We start from the raw sequence: 21,861 nt of genomic DNA on the forward strand, positions 1-21,861 counted from the left end.
TAGGTCACAGACATGCATAAACCTCCTCCTCGGGAATGGCAGCTCCTTCCCTGTGCTAATTCACCAGGACAGACTGGATGCGTACCGCTCCATCCTGAGAAGGGACAGACAGCAACATCACTGATGGTGGCACTGTGGACACCAGCAGCGTGACATAACTCTGTATCAGTCCCTGGCTTTGGTTCTGCCTGCACAGAAAAACCAATTTTATGTGCATTTCCAGAGCTCAGAGTACTCCTGTCCCTTCCCCTTTCCCAATACCAAGCTGGACCTCACCATCTCTCATTTATCTGTGTTTTTTAAGTCAGGCCAAGGGGCAAAATGGACATCAAGAAGCCCTGGTATCAAAGTTTTCCATGCTGTAACCCACCCTAGGTACCATTCCAAAAGACACCAGCATATCTATTTAATAAACTGAGAAGTGCTTGGATGACTCACCCCCCCCCAGACCACTTTGATCCTACAGCATCAGCTACTGTCATACTGCCTAAGGCTGTCTTCTCCTTCCCTGTAGCACGTCTTCCAAGAGCCACGCGCTTCATGCTCCTTTGGCTGGTGAAAAGCAGAGTTCAAGGGCCCCAGTTCTGCTCTGAGTGCCTCCTGAAGGCAAGCAGAGACCTGCCAAGAGCAATTTCCTTTGTGAGAGCATCTCTCCAACAGGAACAGACTTTTTCCTTTCTCTTTTTGAAATGCAAACTTGGGAAGCTAGGAAGGACATCTGTATTCACTGGGATGAAGGCACAAAAGCCACTACCATGCCTGCATGATGCAAGGAAACACTATGGAAGTCTTCTTGTACCACTGTCAAATGCCTCTGAATGTGCATGGACTCATAAATCTACTTTTTTCCCCATTGTTTAAGTTCCTTGGAAGCTCTGCCTGCTCCTGCCCCAGTACAGCTTCTCTTCGGTCTTTTCTAACCACTTTTGTACTGCAAAAATCACAATCAGAGCATGACAGATCCGGCTCAGCAAAAACCTGAGCTGACTCACTGTGCAACACTCAGTGGGACTAGCAGGGGCATGCAAATTGTGGCCCTAAGTATCAGAAACAAAAACTGAGCAAGAAACTTTCAGGGTACAGCTAACAGGATAGCTCACAGACGGCAGGAAAAGGGCAAAATCAGTAATTCTGATTCCACCATCCCCACCTTGGACTCCCAATACCCCAATTTGCTTGTTATACTACCCTCCCCCTAAACTAAGGGGATAAGCTCTATGTTTGTGCTGCAGGTTTGGAGAAGCAGTTTCCACTGCTGAGTTTTGAGGCTATCCTGAAGAACAACCATCTCCAGGAGGCTTGGAAAGGCAGGGCTCTCTCGCTGCTTGTTTACCGAAAACGAAATAAGAGATGACACTAAGCAGGACCATATAGACTCTATCCATGTCTATCACTGGCAAGCGCTACCAATTTTTTCCTTCGTGTGCACGCCCCAAACCAGCAGCCACGCATGCAGTGATGCGGATGTCTGAACGCCATGCTACTTGCCGAGTCTTCCCACAAGCAGACAGAGAGAGATGGAGCATCCGTTTGTTACAAAAACGCTTCCTGGGTTTAATGCCAGCTTTTGAAGCAAAATGCTTCAAAAAGTTTGTTCTTGTGTAACCAGGGATACAGTGGACAAAGCCAGTGACATTACAAGTGTGTCAAGGCTAGTTCAGACTCCAGCCCAAAGCCTGTAAAAGCACATTAATTAGGATCATAATGTCTAGTCACAGTACAGGAACAATTCAAAAGGATTAAAAACAACCCTACAAGCACATGCTTACTTGTACAGGCCATTGTAGGTGGGTCTGATTCCTTCCTAAAATAGTGTTCTTCACACAGGCAAGATGTGGATGCTTCATCAAGCGTATAGCTGTGAGGGGGACATTTGCTGCAGGATGGACTGTGGGCTGAAGCTTTGAAGAACCCAGGTCTGCATACTGTGAAAAGAAGAACCACAGACTGAGCTCTCCATCATAAAATTAGTCTCTTCATATTTTCTTAAAAAAAAAAGCAAAAAACATATCTTCAGCTAGAAAACAGACAAACATGCATGAGCTATTTGGTTTGCATATTTCAAAACAGTCTATGCCACTAACAGACAGTGATACGTAAATATCAGCAAGAAAAGAGAATGAGAAGCTGTTGATTTTCTTTTTTTCCCCTAGCATCTGCCTTTCCTAGGTATTTATTTTCCTTGTTGAATGCATTAGAGGTAACATCTTTTGGACTCTGCTTTACAAAATATTATTATGTTACAAAATATTCAGTCTTAGAAAAACAGGCAAAATATATCTCATTGTTTTCCTTTAAGATGTTCTACACCCAGAAATCAATGACTTGGCAAACAAATAGCAACATAGTGGTGCAGGGCATCTCAAGATCGACAGCTTTATGACATTGTGATAAGGCTACTTCCCTCGGGTCTTTTCCCCTGCAAACCTGTAACGAATTTTGAAGTGCTCTGGGTATAGCCTGAACCAGGCATGCTCACCATACAAGATATTCCTTCCAGCTCCAATATATATCCATGATGAGGCACAAAGACTTGATATGAGAGTTATTTTTGTTCTCACCAACATAATATATGGCTAAGGGTAGCTTGGCATTGTTTTCTTTTTTTTTTTTAAATAATTTGAAGTAATATAGTAATACCTTGTTTCCAGCCTCCTGAAACAAGTGCTCTTTCACATAAGCAAAGCACTCTGAACTTCACCTGCAGGTGCACACTTAGCTAGGAGCAGTGACAGCCATAGGTTTGCATGTATCCACCTCAGCTTAAGGAAAAAAGAAACAGCTGGCCCTGTAGTTGTGCCATTAGATGTAGAAATACAAACCCACTGTTAGCAAAATGAGGAAAACTTGATTTTCTGTTTGTATTGAAAAACACAGAGACATGGTAAAGCAGCTCCGAAGTGCTACTACTTATTTTTCATTCAGATTTGCTCTAAAATAACTCTGCCCAGTATGGCAATGACGCATGGGTCTGCTTATCAGAGTTACAGAAGTTACCTGTAAATCCCAGAGCCTTTCGATCTGCATTCATACTTCCCCAGTAATTAGCTTAGAAAGAAAATGAGCTCATAGCAAAAGCATTAATATTATCCCACCAGGAACATTCCAAACAATCACAGCATGAAGGTCATGTGCTAAAATTCAGCCAGTGATGACAGAATTCATCTTCACTGTAGATATGGTGTAGATTTTTACTAAGAATCCCTTTTCCTTTGATTGACCAACTAGGACAACTGCTTCTAAAGCTGGCTCTGCTTCCCATAGTACCAGAGAAATTCTTTCGATATCTTCCCTTTTACATCACTAGCTTCTTCACCAAGAAGTCTTTGCCAAAGAAGATCACTCATGCATCAAAAGGGATGTGATCCAAAAGCCTCCAAAAGACCTCCCCCAGGCCCCACCTCCAGTCTTTTCCAGACCACAAGGCTCTCACAGCAAGCACCATGCAACCCTGAAGCAGTTCCCAAGTCCACCACGGGCTGCCAGTTCTCCATCATGCATATGCAGGCTCTCCATCCTACTCTAGGGAATGCTCATCTCCAGCATCCCTGCTCACCTCCCCAAACCACGCACCCTCCCCACACCTTCCCCCAGCTCCCATTTCTTCCCATAAAACAGGTAGAGAACAACTAGTGGGACTAGAGGGATTTACAGGTTTTAAAAAGTCAATTTCCAAAATTGCTCATTATCCAACTAGTGCTCCATACCTAGGCTGTGAGCTCTGCAGGATGCAGTTCATATGTTTTGTGCCCACACACCAGGATCAGTGAACATACCTAGGACTGAATTTATTCTTGCTGGCTGTTAGCGGACTTGCCTCGGACTGCTCTTATGCTTTATGGCATGTTCCCCAGTTTCCAGCACAGAGTTATTTTGTTTACTTCACAGCCACTTTCAAATGCTGCCCTACCTACAGCAAGGATTTGTAATACATTCTCTATACAGATTTCTGGGAAAGGAGACCACCAAATGGCTCCTCTCTAGCCTACAATTTGTATTTCAAAGGCAAATCAAACTCACTTGCACACACAAGACAATAGAGACGGGGAAATGAAAGCACAGAAATGAGCAACATATAACAAGGGCAGCTGAAGTCTAGTGTGCACTCAATGTAATTAGCCTTCAAAAAAGGACTTGAATTTATCTCATTATGTCCCATCAACACAGACAGAAAATCATTACAACACAAGAGTTTACAGTGATTCTATTTTATGCAAAGCAGCAAATGCAAAATAAGTCAGTTTTTCTTTACAAATTTTCAGCGAGGTGCAGCTTTTTAACGATGGTATGATACATAGCTCAGCTCAAAAGGAATGTTTGGTTTTCATGAATAAGTATGGAGACAACAGATGTACAACACAAATAACCCATGTTTTAATGAGGGATGTGAAATGAAACTGAACTGGATGAATTTTTGTATAATCTGCAGGCTCCCATGGGTGAGGCAAGTCCCTCCTCTATCTAAAAGGTATAAGGAGGCACATTCAAGAGCATTAAATTACACTGAAGATTTTGACATGAGTCCTTATAACGAACAGCCAGCAGAGCAGTGTGCTGTCGTATCTAAGTGAAATAGTCTTGTATTGGTTAGAAAGGAAGAATTCAGGCATGGGAGATGGGATATATAAAAAAAAAGGGAGGACAGAAAACAAAAATAAATGCAAGAATTACCAGAGTGAGTGATGATGTGCTGAGTTGACACTCCTGCAGTAGATGCTTTGGGGAGGACAGAGGGCTATTTGCAGCGTTCCTCCAGCACAGCCTTCCAGCCTCTCGTGATCAGCAGTTTGGGGACTACTCCTGATGGAAACCACACTTTTACTACCATGCTTAGGAGCAGTAGCAGCCATAACTACATGGGTGTTTCAAGTGTAACTAGCATCTTCTCTCTATCCTTTCCTATGTTTGCTTTGTGCATGACACAAAGGAGAGGACAGCCAGTGAGGTGGTTCAAGTAGCAAGCCTCTAATAAACAAGGATGCTGTGATGAAATGGATGCTGTTAGGTGAAAGGTTACCCAGGAACATCCTACGCCTCCACACTGCAGAGCATGTATCACAGTAGCCGGATGAGCAGAGTCTTGGGTGAGCTCAACAGCCAAAAGCAGGGGCTGGTACCACACCATTTTTCTGCCACTGGTAGCAATGTCTCAGATATTTTGGAAATTGGATTCAGAGAAGAGCAGGGCCACAAACAGCCTGCACCTCACCTTGCACATACCTTAGGTTTTGATCTTTATCTTACCTTTCCTCTTCTGACAGTCAACCTTACAATACTTACATTAAGTATACGTGAATTTATTTAAAATTACATGGGTGCCTGGGGTTTAATTTCTAATTAAATCTTATTTTAGTCATCTTATATATTTCTCATTATTCCTAATTCAACAGCTCCTGAAAGAATACATAGAACCAGCACAGTATGGTTACTCACGTGATGGTGCTATCTCTCTTTTCAAAGGGATGCGAAAAGGAGGAGAACTAAGACAAGCCAAAGACTCCTCACAATCTGCTGCAAGCCAGTTGAAAAGAAATGAAATCAAGTTTTAGGCTGTTGATGCGACCCACTTCTTTCTTCCGAATATTAAAACTGATAACTTCTTAACTGATTAACAGCCACTGATGTGTGAAAATAGTCTTTAAATGAAATTGGTTGCTAGGAAAAAAAAAATGCATCATAAGCAACCTGCTGGTGTTACATACAAGCGGGGTGTGTTTCTGTTAGTAGCAGACCCATTATTAGCAAGTTAATTTCACTCTTTTTATTTTTAATAGCAACCACAAAATATTGTGGGCATAGAACATTAATGTCTGTGCAGCCTTTTGCTTGTACGCTTCAGGACAGGCCAAAGAGAGATGGCTGCAATAAAGGATGGCAGCAAAAGCCTCTTGAGACAGCAATGGTGTGGGCTGATCCCTTAAACTGGCAGCAATCAGATTAGAAATTGGCTTTGTACCTTGCAGATGGGAGCCCAACAAGAGCCGTGCTGATAGAAACTGGCTGTTCGAATGCAGGTGGATGGAGGAGGAATCACTGTCCCTCTTACAATGAAAACCAGTCTCTTCAAATGCTGAAGTTTATGTGCCATATCAGTACTAGAGTCAGTGAGTAGCTGGGGTGGAGGAGGCACGGAGAGAGCAGGCAGAGCAAGCCAATAACATCAAACAGCTGGGACTACTTGACAGATTATTTTCTGCAAGCCTTAACATCAAATGATTCGCAGCTGCATCCCTGTAACTATCCCTGAGCTTCATCTGAAGGCTGCATCCAACAGGCAGGGCTCCTCTCCTTTCCGGCTGCCCCTTGCCTTCACTGCACACCAAATGCATACAACAAGTGCTGGAAGCAATGGCCACCTCTGCGGTTCTCCGCATCTACAGGCACGTATGTGGCCATGTCAGTAAAACCACCTGATTAATATTAGTGGGAATTTCAGTTTTGTCCCTGGAGAGAGAAAAGCCAAGAAACATGACCCTATGAGCCTTGAAACCCCAGGAGATACGAAAAAAGTCCAACCTATCACTCCTTTCACACTCTCACAATGCTTGGGAGGATAAGCTCACAGTACTTAAGTGCTTAGGATCAGCAAAGCAACCTTTCAAATATCCCAGAAAAGAAAGCTTAAACAGGAATTACATTGTCTTCCTTGTGGAGCACCAAATTAGTCTCCACAGTAATCAGAAACCACAAGTACAACTCATAAGGCAGTGCCATTAATCCATAAATAAAGCTAAAGGACAAAATCTAACAAAAATTAATAAGGATAAGGATGGCTACCCTAGATGAAGTACAGGTTATCTGTCTGAAACTGAGGTTTCCTCCCCAAACTCCAAACCCCCTTTACTTCTCCTTCCCATCCTTTAGTCCCATTTACCTTTTCAGACTGCAAACTTCTTTGGGCAGGGACACGCAGCTCCAATTACCACGGCTTTTAGAAGCAACTGAAGTGTAAAACTCTGCCCCATGGACGTCTGTCCCATAATCCACACCAAGCCAGCTGTCAGCTGAAACACAAGCAGGACGTGTTGTGTGTTCAGCAGGAAAGAGAGGAGCTCTGAAGCTTATCTGCCTTCATTAGAACATTGCCCTGGCACAGGGAACATGCCTTGAGAGTTGAAGGATTTGAGCAAAACCAAGCTACAAATAAACCAGCCCCTGTTCTAGTCTCCGTAGCTCTCATGCCCTGAAGTGTTTGCACTGAGAAGAGGGGGCTGCTGCCTCTTAGGTGTGTCCAAAACCTAAAAAAGGGTTTAGCGAGGTACGGTCTTTATAATGTGGAATCAATTAAACTGCTGAGCCGCTCCAAGCCTCAGCTTGTGCTCCTGACATGCACTTTTACTTACAAAAAAACCCAAACCAAACCAAAACAAAAACCACTGCAGACAGTCCTCATGTCTTCAAACCCATATAAACAGATGATCTCCATGCAACCCATCGAGCATCCTCCCATAGAATTTACAAGCAGGCTCCCAACAGGTAATCCTGCCCTCCCTAACAGCTGTCCTTGAACTGCAGGCCAACACCGAAATTGCTGCCAAAGCTATAAAGCTATAGAAAAATGTGTAAAATGCCTTTAGGGTTGGTCTCTCTATCTGCAATACTGCTATGTCGCTTCCTACAGCATGTGTTAGGGATTTGAAGGGAATTAAATAAATATCCACTAATAAAACACTGTCGTTCAAAGCTGCCGGTTTGCCTGAATCCAGTGGACTTGCCAGCATCCTTAGGCAACTCCAGCATCCAACATTGCAGCCCAAGACCTGCTAAAGGTACTTTTAAACAAGTACCTGGAGCTTGCTGGATAAGTGGGGCATCTGAAGGCTTTGCACCTTGAAAAAAAGAGACTCATTCCCTTGCCTTGGATGTAAACTGATTCATGCATCTCAAGTGGGAAATACTCTTTTAAGCTTTTTGTTTGTTTTAAGAAAACATTGTGTCTTTTGATGCTGTCCAACCCCACAGTAATTCAGGCTGAATTATCTCTGCTCCACATTGAAATCAGCTCTAGCTGATTTTCAACAACCTTGAAAACTAGAATATAAATAAATTAGTACTTTCAGTTCCTCCCTTTGAAATATCACTTTTTCTACCACGTGATTCAGTAAATTGTCACATGGCAATTTATGACATCACCGTAGTTGCTGGAAAACTAAGAATTAACTGCCACTTATGACACTTATGTGTTTCTTCTAAACAATACAAAACTTCATCACATGACATCACTCCGAAAAATTAATCAAATTCCCAAGTCAGCTACATGTGCAAGGCACAAAAATACCTAGAACACAATGTATTTTAAAATGGTCGCGATTACACTAAGATCTTCATGGCTATATTTCTGCATATCTTGACTTTGCTCTAAAGAAGATTTTGAAGCAGTCAATGAGGCAAACCCTGAGTTAAGCCTAAACTCTCAGCAGTGTGATGGAGGAGAGGGGAAGGAGATTTATCCTGGCATATATAGAAGTCCATGCTGTAATCTGGGTTTGATTTCACAGAAGGAAAGCAATCAATGGAAAACAAATGCTCTTAAGGGAAATAGAAGGTTTTTCAAAAGCACTCAGCACTGCACAACTGTACTCCCACCGGCTGCATCGGCAGCAGGGCTAGCTGGGCGTGCTTTGGTTTTGCGGGTTTTTTTTTCCAAACTTTCCTGTCCAAAGAAAACCCTGAGAGAAACGAGTACATTTCTAGAGAAAACACTGCTTGGGATGAAGTGTCATTTCCTAGCAAACTCAAAATTTCTGTGACCAGCAGCTGCATGCTCTTGCCAGTGTGTACAAGAGCTCCTTCAGCTCTCAGCCCAGGTAGCACCTGCAGTCCTCCTCACTCTCTGGATCCAGGTTGGTCTCGCTGAGCCCCAACTATCTGGCTTACAATAAAAAAAGGCAGTCTGCATCCTACTGCTATAGGTTCTCCGCCTATTGTAGCCATAAAATCTTTATCTCTGTAAAAAAAAATTTACCTGTGCATCTTTTCTTTGTTCTCCAAGGTGCAGGACAAAGATTTGCGTTAATTATGCTTAAATTACTGTCTCTTTTTTTTTAATGAAGACAAATGGAAATAATTTTACTCCCTTAAACAGAGGAAGTGGTGATTTACAATGCTACACCTAAGGGAAAAATACGATTTAAGATACAGAAAGGCAGCAGACACATTTGTTTCTGCATGCTCATAAACATAACTTGAGACACCTGGCTCCACGTGTAATTCAAGAAGCACAAGAGTCTCTTTTGGGGGTTTCGGCACGCAAAGACATGCACCCTGGGTTATCTTTTGTTACACGAGCGGTAACTAAAACATTCAAGCTGCATTGTGCACTAAGTGAGGGGAGAATTGACGGACAAGCTGCAGAACTCCCTCAGATTCAATAGTGGCATTGACTGAATAGCAATAACAAGCATCATCCCTAACGGCAAAAGGGGACAGGATCAAACTTGAAAATGATGCAGCCAAAATCCCCCTATGTTTGTCCGTGTACATGTATTATGGACAGTAAGGCAAAGACCTGGAAAATAAGGTTCTTCAAAGCTGCATGTTTGCTGGCACAATACTGCAATAGAAGGGTTTTAGTCTTCTGGTTCAATCTGCCATAGGGTTCTTCAGCCCAGCCAGCAAAGATGACTGGGAGAGGGGGAACATAATCCCCATTTTTAAAAAAGAAAACAAGGAGGACCCGGGCAACAACAGGCCAGTCAGCCTCACCTCTATGCCTGGCAAGGTCATGGAGCAGATTCTCCTGGAAACCATGCTAAGGCACACGGAAAGCAAGGAGGTGACTGGTCACAGTCAACATGGCTTCACCAAGGGCAGACTGTGCCTGACCAATTTGGTGGCCTTCTATGACAGGGTGACAGCATCAGTGGACAAGGGACGAGCAATGGACATCATCTACCTGGACTTGTGCACAGCTTTTGACACTGTCCCGCATGACATCCTTCTCTCTAAACTAGAGAGACATGGGTTTGATGGACGGATCACTCGGTGGAAAAGGAATTGGCTGGATAGCCACACTCAGAGAGTGGTGGTAAACGGTTCAATGTCCAAGTGGAGACCCGTGACAAGTGGTGTTCCTCAGGGGTTCATGTTGAGCCCGGCCCTGTTCAACATCTTTGTCGGTGACATGGACAGTGGGATAGAGTGCACCCTCAGCAAGTTTGCCGACGACACCAAGCTGTGTGGTGCCATTGACACGCTGGAAGGGAGGGATGCCATCCAGAGGGACCTTGACAGGCTGGAGAGGTGGGCCCCTGCAAACCTCGTGAAGTTCAACAAGGTCAAGTGCAAAGTCCTGCACGTGACAATCTCAGGCACAAATATAGGCTGGGTGGAGAATGGATTGAGAGCAGCCCTGAGGAGAAGGACTTGGGAGTGCTGGTGGATGAGAAGTTTAACACGAGCAGGCAATGTGCCCTTGCAGCCCAGAAGGCCAACCGCATCCTGGGCTGCATCAAGAGGAGCGTGGCTGGCAGGTCAAAGGAGGTGATTCTGCCCCTCTACTCTGTCCTGGTGAGACCCCACCTGGAGTACTGTGTCCAGTTCTGGAGCCCCCAACATAAGAAGGACATGGACCAGTTGGAGAGGGTCCAGAGGAGGGCCATGAAGATGATAAGAGGGCTGGAGCACCTCTCCTATGAGGACAGGCTGAGAGAGTTGGGGCTGTTCAGTCTGGAGAAGAGGAGGCTCCAGGGAGACCTTATAGTGGCCTTCTAGTACCTCAAGGGGGCCTACAGGAAAGACAGGGAGAGACTCTTCAGTAGGGCCTGTTGTGATAGGACAAGGGATAACAGTTTGAAAATAGAGGGAAGTAGATTTAGATTAGATATTAGGAAAAAAATTTTTACAATGAGGTTGGTAGAACACTGGAACAGGTTGCCCAGAGAGGTGTTAGATGCCCCATCCCGGAAACATTCAATGTCAGGTTGTATGAGGCTCTGAGCAACCTGATCTAGTTGGAGATGTCCGTGCTCCTTGCAGGGGGGTTGGACTAGATGACCTTTGAAGGTCCCTTCCAACCCTAACCATTCTATGATTTTCTAATTAAGCTGTGATTTGGACAATTGCAATCCATTGTGGTTAAGAAATACGACATGAGGGGAGTATTCATTTTGAAGATTTATGTCATATGTGTTTACTCCACCAACATTACAAAGTTTTAGCCTGAATTAATAGACTGTACCTATGCAGGCAGTAAAGAGAAGTAAAGATGCTTAAAATATTTCCTCCTGGTTGGCTCTACCTTGCACAACTTGGACAAGATTACTAGGTGGTATAAACCCAGCCTTTCTTCCATTGATTATTTTGGTCCAAAATAGGCAGCATCGCACGAACCTACAGTGATGCTTGCACCTACACAAAGGATCCTTTCAAATCTTGCCTTAAGTGTTTGAGAGCTTGTTTGCTTCTAGCTTTACAATCATCTGTTTTGGAAGGTAGATTTGGTAGGACTGGCTGCAGACAATTTATTTTAAAATTGTTCCTCTGTAATTTATGGCTGAACATATGTCACTCCAGACACATCTATTCAAATTTAATCAGAGGGTGACAGAGATGGATCTTTTACAGTCCTTCTGACAAAAAAAAAAAAAAGATAGTAAGCATTTATCCAGAGTTACCTGGACTAAGTGTGCACATAAAAATGACTTCAGGGAAGTGTTTGGTTTTTTTTTTTTTCCAAATTTAAGATAAAGGCGATGATAGCCAATTCTGCAGCGAGCAGGCGGCTTAGAGGTGAACAGAAGGAAACACGGATGTATCTCATGAGGAACATCTCCCTTCCGTCATGTCCATATTCAAGGAGCACCTCCTCCAAGCTCAGCAGAGATGCATCCTGATGAAAAACAAGTCGGGCAAAAAGGCCAGGAGGCCGGCGTGGATGAGCAAGGAGCTCCTGGACCAACTGAAAGTGAAAAAGGAAGCCTAAAGAGGGTGGAAGTGGGGACAGGTAGCCTGGGAGGACTACAAAGAGGCTGCGCGAGTGGCCAGGGATAAGGTAAGGAAGGCCAAAGCCCTGGCAGAACTGAATCTGGCCAGGGATATAAAATGTAACAGGAAGAGCTTTTATAGGTACGTAGGGGACAAAAGAAAGTCCAGGGAAAATGTAGGCCCCCTCCAGAAGGGAACTGGTGTCCTGGTTACCCAGGACATGGAGAAGGCTGAGGTTCTCAATGACTTTTTTGCCTCAGTCTTCACCGACAAGAGTTCTCGTCCCACCACCCAAGCTGTAGAAGGTGCAAGCAGGGACTGCGAGAATGAAGAACTGCTCACTGTACTCGAAGAGCAAGTTCGGGATCACCTGAGGAACCTGAAGGTGCACAAGTCCATGGGTCCTGATGAGATCCATCCGCGGGTCCTGAGGGAACTGGCGGATGAAGTTGCCAAGCCACTGGCTATCGTATTTGAGAAGTCGTGGCGGTCTGGTGAGGTCCCCGATGACTGGAAGAGAGGGAACATAACCCCAATTTTTAAAAAGGGGAATAAGGAAGACCCGGGTAACTACAGGCCGGTCAGCCTCACCTCTGTGCCTGGCAAGGTCATGGAGCAGATTCTCCTGGAAACCATGCTAAGGCACATGGAGAACAAGGAGGTGGTTGGTGACAGCCAACATGGCTTCACCAAGGGCAGATCGTGCCTGACCAATTTGGTGGCCTTCTGTGACGGGGTGACGGCATCGGTGGACAAGGGACGAGCAACTGACATCATCTACCTGGACTTGTGCAAAGCTTTTGACACTGTCCCCCATGACATCCTTCTCTCTAAACTAGAGAGACATGGGTTTGATGGACGGACCACTCGGTGGATAAGGAGTTGGCTGGATGGCCGCACTCAGAGAGTGGTGGTCAACGGCTAAATGTCCATGTGGAGACTGGTCACCAGTGGCGTCCCTCAGGGGTCCGTGCTGGGCCCGGCCCTGTTCAACATCTTTGTCGGCGATATGGACAGTGGGATAGAGTGCACCCTCAGCAAGTTCGCCGACGACACCAAGTTGTGTGGTGCCGTCGACACGCTGGAAGGGAGGGATGCCATCCAGAGGGACCTTGACAGGCTGGAGAGGTGGGCCCGTGCCAACCTCATGAAGTTCAACCAGGCCAAGTGCAAGGTCCTGCACCTGGGTCATGGCAATCCCAGGCACAAATACAGGCTGGGCGGGGAATGGATTGAGAGCAGCCCTGAGGAGAAGGACTTGGGAGTGCTGGTGGATGAGAAGCTTAACATGAGCAGGCAATGCGCCCTTGCGGCCCAGAAGGCCAGCTGCATCCTGGGCTGCATCAAGAGAAGCGGGGCCAGCAGGTCGAGGGAGGTGATTCTCCCCCTCTACTCTGCCCTGGTGAGACCCCACCTGGAGTATTGTGTCCAGTTCTGGAGCCCCCAACACAAGAAGGACATGGACCAGTTGGAGAGGGTCCAGAGGAGGGCCACAAAGGTGATAAAAGGGCTGGAGCACCTCTCTTATGAGGACAGGCTGAGAGAGTTGGGGCTGTTCAGCCTGGAGAAGAGGAGGCTCCAGGGAGACCTGATAGCGGTCTTCCAGTACCTCAAGGGGGCCTACAAGAAAGATGGGGAAAGGCTGTTTAGTAGGGCCTGTTGCGATAGGACGAGAGGTAATGGTTTTAAAATAGAAGGGGGTAGATTTAGATTAGAAATTAGGAAAAAATTTTTTACGATGCGAGTTATAGAACACTGGAACAGGTTGCCCAGAAAGGTGGTGGAGGCCCCATCTCTGGAAACGTTCAAGGCCAGGCTGGATGAGGCTCTGAGCAACCTGATCTAGTTGGGGATGTCCCTGCTCCTTGCAGAGGGGTTGGACTAGATGACTTTTGAAGGTCCCTTCCAACCCTAACCATTCTATGATTCTATGTCCCCTTTCACAGAAGCTCATGGGTTTGTTTTTTTTTTTTGCACTGGAGAACACTCGTTGGAGTTACAGATGCAGATCTCACTGAGCTAAATTCTGCCCTGATACGCATACCATGAGATGCTTTGGCTTTGGTTAGGAGGCAACACATCCAAGGGTGTGTGCAAGAAGGACACAGTAAGTATTGAAACCCTGAGAAATTTAATGAGGAAAGCTAAACAAGCTCCACACAAACAACAACGTGCAGAAACACCAAGCATTTATCCTGTCACATGCAGACACAGTCCTTCATGATTTCAGTTAATTAAACATCAAAACACTGAAATTATTTGTTAAGTTGGTTAAACTATTCCTTTGGGTCAGATGAACACTGCAACACTTCACAGTTCATCTGCCCTGCCAAGTAACTGGACCAAAAAGCTCCTTGTTAGGAATGAGGGCAATCTGAGGCATTGCTGGCTCTTCCCATGTTGGCCTGAAAATACTAAGATGTTTACTTTGAGCTCCAATTCTGCAGCCCTGCAACAACAAGAGATTTTATTTCAGTATGATATCGCCCATTGCTGCATGTGAACAAACAAACTCGAACTCAAGTTAAATCAATGCAACTTGACACTTTAAACTTCCTGATTTTGGAGCCAATCTCAGTACTACTTGGGCAGGTGGTCTCGTGGCTTTTGGATGCTGGAGTTGGACCATCCTTGCCATGAACTAGCTAGAACTGCTGTAACTGCAGACCAGACAGAAAAACACCAAAACCCCAGAGGAAAAAAAAATGCAGTTGCATGCCAGGAAGATATTTTCTTTATCAGACTATAAACAGTACTTTTCTAAGAAAAAAGCATCCTGCTCTTGGGAGGATGATGTCCTGCTAGCAACCCTATCCACTGCCTCTTCTCACGGGCTTTATTCTTGCCTCAAAATTGGCTTTGACACACATGCAACTGCTCCAGAAATTCAGACGTGAAGCAAAAAGTAAAGCAAAGCAAACACTGTCTTCCTTCCCTCTTGCTACGTGAAGCCTCACCACAACCTCCTTCCCACCAAATCCATTTACCCATACCATAAAGCAGTAGCCTGAAGCACACTTTGCAGCAGTGATGCTGGCCATTCTCATAGGATTTTTATTTAAGGTTTTGAGCTGCCAAAGCTTGATTTATGGAGACTTAATTCTCAAACTATTATAAGGTGAGATTGTTGCTTAGGTGTAGCTTGGCTGGCACCCCAGCTACATCCAAAGAAATAAGCATCTATCCCGTGACACCCAGTGGGTGAGGGTGACATGGGAGGATGGTGCTTGTCCTCTCAGCAGCCCTGAAATGTAGAGACTGCAGAAGAATTTGAAGAATTAGTCTTATTAAAAAAAAAAAAAAAAAAAAAAAAAAAGAACAAGAAGAAAAAAGGGGAGAAAAGAGAGAGAGAAGAGGTTTCTGGCCTTTTTGAGAAGAAAGTCTGAAGTTGCAAACATCAACAGCTCAATCAGCAGAAGGTAAATGTAAAAAGCCTAGTATTTATTCTTTTATTTGAAGTGCTACACTTTGTACTGAGGACCAAATGAGATTTTCCTGTCTCAAGAAGGGACTGGTAATATTTTCTTCCCTGTCATCTCTTGGCCTCCTCAATGTCCAGCATCCATTCCATACGGATGCACTTCTGGATGCTGGTTTATTTTCAGATGCACTAGAAAGCAGCTAGGAACTTCTGAGGCTCTGGCACTTATCCTAAATACCATTCACAATTTGTTGGTTTTTTTTTCCTAAGGTGTGCAAGAGGCAAAAATACAAGGTTCATTACTCCGCACAGAAATTCTCTTGTCATCCAGCCAAATTTAAAAAGAAATAGTTGCAATTTAATGTGTTGCTACATTATTTATGCAGATTCATTCAATTTGCAGAAAGCGGCTATAAAATATTCCCTTTCAATACAAGGGAAATTTATTGCACTTTTATTGTGTGCTTTCTTCTCCCTACTTCCTGCTTCTTTTGTTTCCTCTGTGTTACTTAACACATCATTTTCCAGCCACTGTTTAAGCTACTTTTGCCTTGAAAGAACAAGGGATGCAATCCAAACCCAAATCTTTCTTGGTTGTTAATGAATAAGGCTGCTTAATGATTACTAGACAGATAATCCCAATGTATCCCTTGCAATCGAGGACCTCTCCTCATTCCTGCATTTTGTTCTTACAGCTGCTGGGAAAACGATATGCACCAAGGCTGCCCAAGGCTTCAGAGTGCATATTAATTCTGCCAGGAGCTCCAAACATTCTGAAGAATTGCTAATTTAACAACAGACTGTGAAATTATTTTTTCTTTCTTTCTTAATTACTGTGCTACTTGCAAGTGTTTTCACTGCCCCGACTGTCTTTCAATATGAAGAACTGGGGACATTTCATCCTACCAGGAAATAATTGAAAGCTTTCTTCCCAGCAGTCCCTATATTCATAACTAAATATAAATATGTGAAACAAGTGCTAATAAAAATAAGTTAACTTGCTGCAGGTGTTCCTCTGTCAATGTATCCAGTTGATACTAGCAAAATCTGACAGGGAAGCACAGCAATATATTTCACTTGTGCCTTGACATTTTGTTTCTGTTTGTTAGGGTGTATGTGTAGGGATCTGGCTTTTTCTCCAAGACCTCTATAGCTGTGAGTCTGTGCAAACAGGACTTGACAAGATGTCCATTTATCAAGATGGGAAGGTAAAGGGAGGGTGCGGGGGTAGGAAGGAAAGGAGACAGCTGGAGAGACCAGGTAGACACCAGGTATCTGGGTAAAGCTGCACTGCAGTGTAAAAATGGATGCTCTTCACATACCAAGCAACTTGAAAAAAAAGAGCAGCTTGATATGCAGAATCTGAGGCAGTTTGCATGCTTTAATCAATAGCTCCTTCAAGAAAGGTGGCCAAGAATAATATAAATAGAAGGCAGAGGAGAAAGAAGACAAAAAGCCAGAGTTGGAGAAGGCATCAGCATCACTGTACACACACCCAGAGGAAGGCTTTTGGCTGGTATTATTTCTTCTTTAAAAGGAGAGAGGAAAAAAAGAAAGTTCTCCTTTGCTCCTGAGAAATTAGATTTAAGAAGAAATCTGAACAGGATGTTTTGCTTTCCAAGGTTTCCTTTTTCCAGCCTGAGGAAAGAAGCAGAAGGTGAGAAGCAGAAGCAGTCTCTTCCAGGGATAGTGTAGGAACATGCTCTTGCAAATGAAGCCCCAAATTTAGACTCAGCTTGTGTCTCACTGCAAAGAACTTTGGACCAGAAGCACGTAGACAGGTTACAATGAAATACAGTAGGAATTAGCTAAAAAAAATGAAACAATAGAAAATGAACATAACATTCAAACAAGACAGTAATCAGAGTTGAGATTTATGGTAACTGGCTGACGAACACAATGAAGGGCGATTCCTCCATCTCTGCAAGACAGTCTTCAAGAGAGGTTTAAACACAAAAGTGAACATATAACTGGAGTTAAAATCCAGAACAAAGGTATTAAATAGGTCTTTATGGTTCAACCAGGTCTTTACCTTTCAGCACATGCCAAAGTCACTACAGGGCCTCCACAGCAGTGCTGCCTACAGGCAGCACGACCAGGGGAGAGCTTGTCTTCACCTTCTTCAAGATGCATGACACCTGCTCACACCACAGCTACATCAGGCTGCAGAGAGGCATCTTCTTCTTGCCCTCTCCTTTTTCATGGTCCAAATACAATTTTCATGGTCCAAAACACTTGGTCTAAAATACATGCAACCCTTATTTTGCACCCAGTCACTCCTCAGCTCACACGGGTGCTGTTCAAATGCATCAATGGACAAGAGAGCCAGCCATCCCATGGCTATGGGAGAGTATGTACCACTATCACATATGCAGATCAAGCAACCTACGGCTCTGCCTGGAAACACTACCAAACCACAAGCCTGAGAGCTGGATCAGACAGTGCTAAAGCCACCAAATCTGGTCCCAGCACCTAAGTAGGTCTGTGAATGATCAGCCATCCCAAAAAAGGGAAGGCTGGAAAAAAGTCTGTCAAAAACCATCCAAGACAGACATCTCCAATCAGCTGTGCACCTTCACAGTATTCCTAGACATCATCTCTAGTGTGAAGTGATGAAAGGAGACCTCAGCCAAGCAGAGCTAGTAGTGCCCTACTTCCCTTGCTGCTCCACTGAGGTAGAAAATACGTATTACTGAAGCCATAAAGTGCTCACAATTATGGCCCCAAACCCAGTAATCTCCCCTGATGTAGGTAAATTGCTGACTCCTCTATCACTGTAATTCATGACGCAAAAAAAAAAAAAAACAAACCACCTTGGGTTTTCTCTGCAGCTTATTAAAACCTGTGGGGAATTCACACAAGGCTTTCATTCCTTATCGTTAGCCTTTAATGCTGAAATCTGGATTTCCTGGAGGGAAATTGAATAGTTTAGAATAATTAGTGATTAGAGTTGTTAACAAAGACACATGGTATTAAGTTACCAAGATGAAGGATTCCACCTTCTTGGTTGCTACTTTTTATTTTATTTTATTTTAAAATTCTGTATTTTAAGTCTGCTCACATTCGGCTATCGCTAGTAAAGTGGCCTGAAGCAAACAGCAAGAAGAGAGCACTAAATAGAAGGCTTAAATCACTTCTTCCTCAGTTCCCTGGCAGATTTAAAGAGCAACTTGGCACTAAGGCTTTCGAATAATATATTGTTGGACCTGACACAGCAGAGAAACTCTGCTTCAAATCACACAACAGTCCAGGTGACTGCACAATTACAATTAACCTCCTGCCCACTGTGCCTAATAACAAACAATTATGTGAATGATAGGCTCAGGAAAGGAGCCAGGTATCAAAAAAAAAATTTATAATTCCGATTCTTACATATTTAAAAAACCATTTTCAGTTAAGAAACAGCCAAGGGACACTAATTGTAGTTTTGCATCCAGAAGAAATTAATAGCCCTTGCTAATACACATACAGGCATAAGCGCTTGTTGTCAGCCTTCTAGCAGCAAGTGGGATGCATGGAAGTCTCCTATTACCACAGTCCTGAAATCTGAAAAGTACTCATATCCTGCACTGCTATAAATCTCAGTCCAGACCAGAGAACATGAATTTTGTCCATGCTGGATAAAAAAGGTAATATAATCTCAAAATAGCATGCAATATTTTTGGGCACACTTACTGGGCCCATGGAGTTCCTGTTACAAGGTTGTTAACTGGGGAGGTACCCTATGTTATCCCATCAAGTTTTGTGCTTTTTCCGCTTTACGTCCCTCTGTGTGAGGGATTTCAGTGATGGCCCATGTAGGGCCACTGCGGGAAATTACAAGCTTAAGAGTGCGGTTGTGGAATACCACAGTGTCCCAACTATGGACCACGTGGTGGCACGTGTGAGGGATTTCAGTAATGGCCCATGTAGGGCCACTGTGGAAAACCACAAGCTGCACACAGCTGCAAGAATGTGACCTTGGAGCTAGGAGGGCTGTTATCTCAGAGAGGGGAGCTAGGAGGGTTGTCATTGAGCAGTATGTTGTTGCTATCCAGGAACTGCTGTTAGCCAGCAGGGCACGTACTTGGCCGGCCTTGCTGCATGTGCTGGCCGCGCGTGCATCAACACCTGGTCAGTACTCTTCCACTGAATCTGCTGAGGGGATAAACAGAGGTGGCTCAGGGCGGAGGGAGAGAGAAAGGACACAGAGCACACTCTATGAAGAACAGGGGACACCCTGAAGGTGCTGCCTTCTCTGCTCTGACCCCACTGATAATCATCCTCCTGCTTGGCAGTGTCTCCAGCTTAGTTGGGTTGGTAAGACTCTCACAAAAGGAAAACAATACGCTGATAACTTCTTATGCTAGGAACTGTAACTGCTTATGCTAGGAACTGCTTATGCAAGGCTGTAATAGAGCAATAAATACCGGTGAACTTTGTGCACAGGAATCCTACGAACTGATTACACCTTCATCTCCTACAAAGATAGTCCCATTCTGGGAAGAGCTGAGGGCACTTGTTTCCTTTCCTATACCCAGCTCTAATGGGTAAAGAGTTTATTTGCCCCAAATGCTCTCTTAGTTAGAAGTTACTGCCTCCAGATCTGCTGGCAGAGCAGTTGGAGTGATCCCTCCTTCTCCTGCTTCAGTGAAGCAAGCTCCTTAGCTAAAATAATTTGTTACAGTTTTTGCTAATTCACTCATTCTAATTAATGTCCAGACTCGAAGGGGCAGAAACCTCCAGCTGAGGAGCAGCGGGGCTCATATGTGTGTGTAGAGATATTTTTATATTTATATGTACAGGCCATGCTTATGCCAATTCTATCCCCGCTCTTCCTAAATTTGGCATTTTCTATGTCTCCCAAGAATGACAGAAGCAATACGGACATGTCCACTGAGATGTCACCACTTGCACCTGCAAGTAGCAACTTACTTGCAGGCACTTCCAAGACCTCTTTAGAAGCAAAGCAAACCTTTACATCTTCCTTGCTCCAGAGCCAAAGGACGCAGCACCACCAGATATATGTGGGCCACACCCCCAGCCAAGGTAAATGGGCAGCGAGCAGCACTGCACTTTGGCAGACCCCTCCACTAGAGCATGTTATGGCAAGTATTCACCAATTTGTATGGCAAGCTATTTTATAGAAGCTAATCACAGACAGAACACAATTAGGAGATAAGCCTTATGATGTATAAGGGTTCCTACATATATTTATAACATCTGTTTCACCATGCCTTTAGACACAGTGTTTTCATATAAAATAAATAAATAGTGTATTCATTCAAATACTGTATTCATATACATTCAGCACTGTATTCTGGCAATTTAGTCTGATAGCTGATTAGGAAAACATTGCTTCATGAATTCTAAGCCATGACATTTCCACTAATCTCCCCATTTCAACAGCAGGGAAAGGAATGGCTTTCATATCTCTCTGCTTCTGATTTTCAAGCTGAGTATATTATCTGCTAGTCTCTGGATTTACCCAATGGCTCTTAAAAAAACAAAATATACTGCCGCGGTCTAGGAAACTTATGTATGGCTTACTCAGAGCTGTATGTCATTCTGAAGATGAACAAATGTAGAAACTACCGCTCATCTTTTTTAAAGTATGTCATAAATAACCAGATTGTTATCTGTTATTTCCCTTCAATGAGACTGCTGCTTAAAAGGTTACAAATGATGACGTTTTTGCTTTTACAGAAGGCTATGCATTAAGCTTCTCATATCGCCTTGCAGGGATCAAATACAGTCTCTGCTGTCAGATTTTGTAAGCCTGCTCTTCTGCAAAGCCCCCAGTGTAATAGTTACCACCTCCCCACATGCGAGTTTGCCCCCAAGAGACTTTACCTTGCAACCCTTGCAGCATCTCACCTTCTAATCCCCAACGTTTTAACACCTAAAATGAACAGTCACGAGCTCCTCAGCTGCGGTTTCCAAGCTACAGATTTAATTTTGTGTTAACTTCGCGTTTCTCATGGCTCAGCTCCCCAACCAGTGTAAGCTGTTGTGCGCAAAGATAAATTGTTACCTACAGTCTTACCTGGGGCTGCTCTCCAGTCACTGAGCATAAAATGTGATTGTTTGCACACTCCTAGGACACAATCCCTTGAGGTCTTGTAGTGGGTGGGAAGCACCTGCTAGAGTGCTGATCATGAACCAAAATCCTGGTTATGGTCACAAAAATACATGTAAATCCAAACACACACCTTCCCCCATATAATAAATTTATATAAATTACATAAAATAATTTATCTTCTCCATATTGCTTCATTAGGATACCTCCATCCCAACATCAGGACATCACAGAAGGAACAGTAAAGGTCTCCTAAACCCTCCTTAGATGACAGAAACAGATTTTGGGCTGCTCTCATTGCCTCTCTTTGTAGTGCTTGTAGCCATGAGAAGGCTACTAGAAGGTTACCAAAATCAGCCCTACACCTATGGCAGCCCAGGCTTGGAGTCAGCAGCCTGCCTACAGAGAAGCCGGCACCCTGTGACTGAATAACCCTTCCCACTCAGCCACACATGAT

General features: G+C 44.1%; 1 protein-coding gene across 10 annotated transcripts in view; it reads right to left on the reverse strand.

Moving 5' to 3' along the window:
• Positions 1–21,861, reverse strand: part of EPHA5 (EPH receptor A5) — a 218,596-nt gene that overhangs the window by 99,851 nt on the left and 96,884 nt on the right. For all 10 annotated transcript variants that reach the window (XM_086747310.1, XM_086747306.1, XM_086747313.1 and 7 more), the window contains exon 4: positions 1,770–1,925. In XM_086747310.1, the coding sequence (XP_086603436.1) occupies positions 1,770–1,925 (156 nt within the window). The remainder of the gene's footprint in view (positions 1–1,769; positions 1,926–21,861) is intronic.

This window comes from Chlamydotis macqueenii, chromosome 4 (genome assembly GCF_036417535.1).
Source record: "Chlamydotis macqueenii isolate bChlMac1 chromosome 4, bChlMac1.mat, whole genome shotgun sequence".
NCBI classification, from domain to species: domain Eukaryota; kingdom Metazoa; phylum Chordata; class Aves; order Otidiformes; family Otididae; genus Chlamydotis; species Chlamydotis macqueenii.